This window comes from Marmota marmota, unplaced genomic scaffold, assembly GCF_001458135.2.
Source record: "Marmota marmota marmota unplaced genomic scaffold, marMar, whole genome shotgun sequence".
In the NCBI taxonomy this organism is placed as follows: Eukaryota; Metazoa; Chordata; class Mammalia; order Rodentia; family Sciuridae; genus Marmota; species Marmota marmota.
The window spans coordinates 26,496,481-26,503,315 of record NW_026000026.1 but is presented as its reverse complement, the minus strand read 5'-3'; the positions used below and the strand labels follow the sequence as shown (position 1 = coordinate 26,503,315).

The window sequence follows — 6,835 nt, the reverse complement described above, 5'->3', positions numbered from 1 at the left end:
CCTGCGCGCGCACATGCAGACGCACTCGGCCTTCAAGCACTACCGCTGCCGCCAGTGCGACAAGAGCTTCGCGCTCAAGTCCTACCTCCACAAGCACTGCGAGGCCGCCTGCGTCAAGGGCGCCGAACCTCCCCCGCTGCCCCCCGCTGGCCCGGCCAGCTGAGCCTCCCGCCCGGCCGGCGCGCCGGAACTTGCTCTCCACGCGCCCCGGGCCCCCCACCTGCGCCCGCAGCGCCCTCTCCAACCCCCAGCTGCGTTTCCCTGCCCACGCCCCTCGCGGAGACCCCCATCCTGGCCCGGAAGTTTGTTCTTCAGCCCCCAAACTCACACCTCACTTCTGGAACTGTCTCCCCCAGCGCGCCCTATCCATACCATCCTTTCCTGTCACCGCTTGGACCTTGACTCCACTGTCCGCCTTCAAGGCTCCCAACTCAGGCACCAGGTCCGCATTCAGACCTTGCACCGCTCTTTCAGACCTTTCTTCTCAACAAAGTCTCATTCCTCTCTTGAAGTCCCCAAATCGAAGGCCCAAACCCACCCACGTCTGCCACAGTTTCCCCTAACCACATTAACTCAGGCCCGGAAGAACACAGTCAACCCCAGGCCATGCCCTGGGCCTCTCTGCTGTGTCTCCCTGTGTATTTCCACCTGGGGATCTAGTTTGAGAACCCTCCTTTGGGTCTCAGTCTGTTCCATCCCCTCCATGCCAGGGCCTTAGATCTAGCTATTCACTCACCCCCACCCCTTCCATTTCTCACCTTTAATCTTGGGGGGTCCTCGCCACTCATCCCCACTTCCTGCTCTCTCCGGATCCCCTCCCTCTACAGCTCTCATTCCCTGACTTTACCTAACCTAGAGCACCTGAGGGGCAGTTCAGGGCCCTGCCCCCTCATGTAGCCCATCTCCCCAGGACAACCCCTCCCTGGGCTTCCAGCCTGGAGTTACCCACTCCCCAGATTCTCTGAGCACTTTCCTCCATCCCCAGGACTACAGGTACCCCTCCTTATTTTCGGGATGGGGGAGGCCTGGAACACCTCACCAACGTCCCCACCCCTTGTCCAGCTGGGCCCTTCCAATTATTTATTTGTGTATTTATTTATTTATTTATCTATTTATTATTCTATTTATCTCTTGGCCTCACCCAGGGACAGCCTGACTTCCCCAGCTGGACTGGGGGATCAGGGAGCCAGGCAAGGAAAGGGACAGCAAAGGCTGCCCCTCCCCTCCCCTCCACCATACACACACACACACACACACACCCCTTCTGGTCTCGGGAGAAGCCCCACCCTCATCAGAGCCTGCACTCAATAAAGAAGAGGGCCCCAGAATGAGAGAGGAACCTGCTGACCCTCAACTGGCAGGGAGGGGCGGGGGGGGGGGCACCAGGAGATCCTGTCACGGGGCAGGTCCCCGCCCTCCTGAGTCTTCCACTCCTGCCCCAGGGAGCCCGGAGAGAGGAGCCTCCTCGTTTTCTTATTTATTCCTCTTCTCGAGGGACCCCAGGTTCCAGGGACCGACTGAGCCCCGGACCCCTCTGGGGCCCGCTCCCCGGGAGGAGCGCTCTCTCCCGGCCACGTCTATGCAACTCTCCCGGGCAGAGGGCCTAGGGCTGCCAGCCGCCCGCCCGTTGGCTGCCACTACCTCCTCCGCCGCGCTTTTGCATGCCCGCGTGAGGACCGAAGCACACACCTCCACGCGCACGGGCCCTGGCGCCCTCTGCTTTAAGCACACGCCTCTGCCCCCTTCGCTCTGCGCCCAGCTTGCGGGCGAGTCCTGGACTCTCCCACCCCTCCCCCTCTCTAGCCGCAAAAGAGGGTGGAGACTGGCGGGGCCCCAGCTGCAGGGGCCCCTCTCCAGGGCTTCAGAGAGGTGGACGGAGCTTTGTCCAGCTCCAGACCCCCCCGGGAAGGGAGACTGCCGGGAAGGTGGGAGAGAGAGAGGGGTCGCAGAAGCAATTATGGAGGGTGTTGACCCTGTAAATAGAAACTTCTGACAGCAATAATTTTCCATGCATGCTAAGCCTTTTGGCCATATTTTGTATGAGCGCTTGGCGCTCCCCCTCCCTCCCCCTCCAACTCATCCCCAGACCCTCATCCCTTGCCCACCTTCAGCAGTATTACTTGTAACACAATTCAGGGATATTAAAGGGACTTTGGCCACTTGCCAGCGCCTCCAGACCTTGTGATTGTGGGGGTAGGGGCGTCTGAGAGAGAGCTGGATTTTCCCACTCCATTCCCCCTCTCTGGAAACTGACCAGCCTGGGGTTCCCTGCGTGTTCAAGGTCCCAGGCATTCTCAATCCTAAATATACTTCAAAGAAGGGTTCAAGAGCCACATTAATAACAAGTGAATGAAGCCAGTCCCCCGAGGACATTAGGGAACAGTGGCGCCTGTGACTAATTGGAAAGAGTGTGTCTCCCCTCCAACAACTGCAGTTTGAATTGCACCTGCCAAACAAAGCTAGCGGTGGGCGTGTTTGTGCCTGACAGCCGGTTGATAACCCATTTTCTTCCCCACTTTATCCCCGGATCCACACATGTATATGGTCATGCGTGCAGCAAATGGCAAGCATATAAAACTGTTGGCTTTGGCTCAGTAGTCAACTAAAACCAGCAAGATGCCCCCAAAGCTTTTGAGCTACCTGTCACCAAAAGTTCAGGAAGCTGTCGAATAACCAGATGTCTTGGTGATCTTTCAAGATCCAAATCTGTCCTTGCCTTACTAAAAAACTTCACTGAAGCTCAGTGGTAGAGTGCTTGCCTGGTGTGCCTCAGGCCCTGGTTTGAGTCTAGAAACACCAAAAACAAACGGAAAAACAACTTCAGTGGGACCACCATTTCCGGCCACTAGCCCCCAATCCAACACAGGCTCACCAAGAAGTTGGGCCTGTGTGCCTTTAGGGGGTGTGGCCAATGCCAGGCTGGACCTACACCTCTGCTGGGCCTCCTTGGGGTTCCTCCTTTTCTAGCAGGGCACTCACTTTTTAACCCCTCGCCCTGGTGCCCTTCACACACTTCAAGACAGGTGCTGCTCCCTGAGAAGTATGCTAGGTGTTTCCACCAGCAAATGTACGGCTGGGGCTGGGGCTCAGTGGCAGAGTGCTCAGAGGTGTGAGGCGCTGGGTTCAGAACTTAGCACTGCAGAAATAAATAAATAAATAAAATTAAGGCATGCTGTCCATCTACAACTACAACAAAAGCTAAATAAGAGCAGAACAAATGGTAATGGTATCACATAAAATAATAATAGTAATAACAGCAGATGTGGGGCCACCTCCAGTCCCCAATGGGGTCTTGAGGGGCAGGGCACCTGTTGTATTCTTCAGCCCTCCACTCACAGCCCTCTGCACCTGCACACTGTCCTGATCAGCTGTTGCTTCCATTATATCTATTTTAGGGGCAGGGAACAGAAACCACTCTAGATCAGATCTTATATGCATGTATTAGATCCCTTTGAAGCAGAAAATGTTTAATACAAGGAACTGGCTGCTGACTAAATTGAACTGACAGATGTAACATCCTCAGCTGGACATCCAGAACTCTACATCAGAAGTCCTATAGCCAGGAGAGCTACTGCCCCTTCCACAATAAGAAACGGAGGGGAGTCTGCAACGCAACTCTGAGTTCAAGGCCACAGCACATGACACACGAGAACACAGGATCCGCATCCCTGATCAGCACCAGAGATCAGGAAGCCCCTGCCACTAGCTGGGTGGCCATCTCCCATCCCCCACTGTGCTGTGGCTCAATGCTGCAATGCAGCTACAGAGCTCTGCAGCATCTCCAGGGCCATCCTGAGAGTAGCAAGAGTCAAAAGCAGTAGGAATATGGTCCCTGCCCACTTCCGCCATCCAACTTTCAAGGAGGGGAGTCCAACTGGCAGAAGTTAATTCACTGCTAGTAACCTTGCCGCAAAGCAGCCTGGGAAATGATGTCAGCTCTCCTCCCAGGCATCTGGAAGGCACCCTACAGGGAGGTGGGAATGGATGCTGGTGCCCCCCAGCAATGTCCAGCCCAGTTTCGGGGTGCAACACCCACTCCACCCCTCTCCCTGATTAGCAGCCATGCAGTCTGGAGACTGACATCAGCTACAGAGATGGTCTTGACTGGTCTATGAGTAAGACCATCCCCCATGCACTCAGAAGGGCATGTGAACCAAGTCTGACCAATGAGACTTCAGAAGAGGATTCTGGAAGCTTATGGAAAACTTTACTGCTGCCTTTCCCCTCCCGCTTTTTGTTACTGGAAGCTGAACACAGAAGCACTTTAGCGCTGAGCTGCATCCCCACATCCCCATGACTTTTTCAAGTTTTTGAGACAGGGACTGACTAAATGGCTGAGCCTGGCCTCGAACTTGTGATCCTCCTGCCTCAGCCTCCTGAGATCATCCTCACTGGGATGACTGGCATGTCAACCAAGCCTGCTGCTTCCTCTATCTTAAAAGAAAGGTTGTCCAGGGCTGGGATTGTGGCTCAGCGGTAGAGCGCTCACCTAGCACGGGCTGGACCCAAGTTCGATCCTCAGCACCACATAAAAATAAAAGGCATTGTGTTGTGTCCATCTACACCTAAAAAATAAATATTAAAAAAAAAGAAGGAAAGGTAGTCCAGGCTCTCTTCCCCTTGAACATGAACAGGGAAGCATGTCACCTGACCATAAAGGGAACCAGCCTTCGCCCGAAGCGTACACCATGAGTGATACGGCAGGGCCATGGAGAGAGCCTGGGTCCTTGGTCACCTCAGGGAGAAAATGAAAGACCACCCTGAAACTTCACAGTCTGTGAGGAGTGGCTTTATTGTTTAACCATTTTGTTTGCTCATCCTAGATGACGCCTATGAAAACTTAAATGTAGTATATAACGTATGATTGTATAATGTATAATGTAATTACCCAAGAGTAAGAATATAATTATAATATTAGTATATATCCATGGCTTGTGCGTATCATCAGTCATAATAATATTCACAAAACTGAGTGGTTAAGGGGTTCTGTCGGCTGAACGGGGGCCCTGTTACCTGCAGCCCAGGGCAGCTCAGCTGGAGTAGGATGCCATCCCCTTTCACGGTCCCCTGGAAGAAGCCACAATTCTCCTCCAGCGATTCTGCCCCTGAGTGGTGCCAGCATCACCCAGACTGAACACTCTCTGAACTCACTTTTCCTGGAGGTGCAGCTTCACCCACAGCCAAGGGGCAGCCTGTCGCCATCAGCTGGTTCACTTTGGCTTCTGTCACTTGCAAAGAAGAGTCTGGACTAACGCCTCAAAACTACTCTGGAAGTGCAGACGCGGAGATCGCCGAGATCTGTTCGTCATTTAAAATGTTCAGGATGCTTCGCGCTTTCCTAAGGACTTGACTTCACATCATCTTTTCTTATATCTCCAAGACCCCTCAGATGAGGTGACATCATGCAGTCCACTTTGCAATCAGGAAACCGAGGCACAACAGGTGGCTGGCCCAAGATCACGCACCTGAGTTTTAAGCCAGGCAAGGTGCAGAACCAGAGGCGGTGACCCCATGTCACCTGCCCCTTTGCCTCAGTTTTGGCTCCCTGATAGGAAAGTCTGGGTCTTGAGGGCAAGGTGTTTACATGGGGGGACCCCAGAAGGCAGAAATGAGGGGCAAGAAGAATAGGGCAGAGAGTGTGTTAGTGAGGCCACTGTTGTAGCTAAGGGCTGCCTACTGCTGGTCTCGGAGAAGGTTCTAGAAAGGTCCAAATGGTCTAGAACACTCCTCAAGTTGCCCACCTGGGATGGCAGAGATCAGCACCTGGAGAACAGCTGCTGTCCCCCTCTGGTGTGTGCCTGTGTGGGGGCAGAGCTCCCCAAGGATGGGGATGTGAAGACACAGGGGCTCAAGTCTGAGCTTGCATGGAACTTTGCAGCACAACTGCAGATGAAATCAAAGGTGAGTCGAGGGAGGAACCAGTGACAGCAGGATTCATCGGACATCCGCCCATTGCTTAGCCAGGTGCAGGTGGCTTGGAGCAGGCTAACCCCAAGAGGATGACTAAGGGGTCCCCTCTCAGCCCTCACAGTCATCCCAATGAGTGCCAGGCCCCTGCACCCCTGTTTAAGCAGCTCAGCACATGGCAGGTCCCAGGAGGAGTGAGTAATCTCGGGCAGTCACATGACTCAAGCTGGCCAATCAGACTGAACGGAGGAAGAATTTCCTATCACCATTGCTGGAATGGATTCTCTCTCTCTCTTTCCTACTGGATGTGAACAAAGACAGGGGTTGTCCCGTTGGCCCTGGAACTCATCTTGTGATCATAAGAAGCAGCAATGGAAGAGCAAACCTGCCTCAGCACCCCAAGGAGCTGCTCAGCGGGCACCCAAGATCCCAGAGGAAGAGGCAACTCTTCTACGTGAAATTAAAACAGAACTCAGGAGGTCAGCAGAGGGGACGAAGATGGAGAGGAAAACAGGGAGACAGGGGGCCGCGCAGGATAAGCATGATGGCTATGGTGGCGCCAGCCTGTGATCCCAGCAGCTCGGGAGGCTGAGGCAGGAGGATCGCAAGTTCAAAGCCAGCCTCAGCAACTTAGTGAGGTCCTAAGCAACTTAGCGAGACCCTGTGACTCAGCCACCAAGTCTCCCAGCTGCTGAGTCACCTCCCTGCCATGGCCTAGACACTGGAGAGAAGAAACACTAGTCCCCCAGGTTCCCATCTGAGTCACTGACCCACAGAATCTGGGGATAATAAATGACTGTTTCATGCCACTGATTTTGGAGTGATTTATTTTGCAGCAATAAAAACCAGAACAGCTCCCAAATAAGCCACCCACACACATCCTTACCTCAGGGTCTGCTTTTGAGAGCATCCAACCTAAGGGACAATG

At 54.0% G+C, this 6,835-nt stretch overlaps 1 protein-coding gene across 1 annotated transcript in view; it reads left to right on the top strand.

Annotated features, from left to right (window-relative positions):
* Scrt2 (scratch family transcriptional repressor 2) overlaps positions 1 to 3,968 on the top strand; it is a 15,413-nt gene extending 11,445 nt beyond the window's left edge. Inside the window, exon 3 of the mRNA XM_048810557.1 lies at positions 3 to 3,968. Coding sequence (XP_048666514.1) covers positions 3 to 163 — 161 coding nt within the window. The 3' untranslated portion in view covers positions 164 to 3,968. The remainder of the gene's footprint in view (positions 1 to 2) is intronic.
* Positions 3,969 to 6,835: the final 2,867 nt, after the last annotated feature.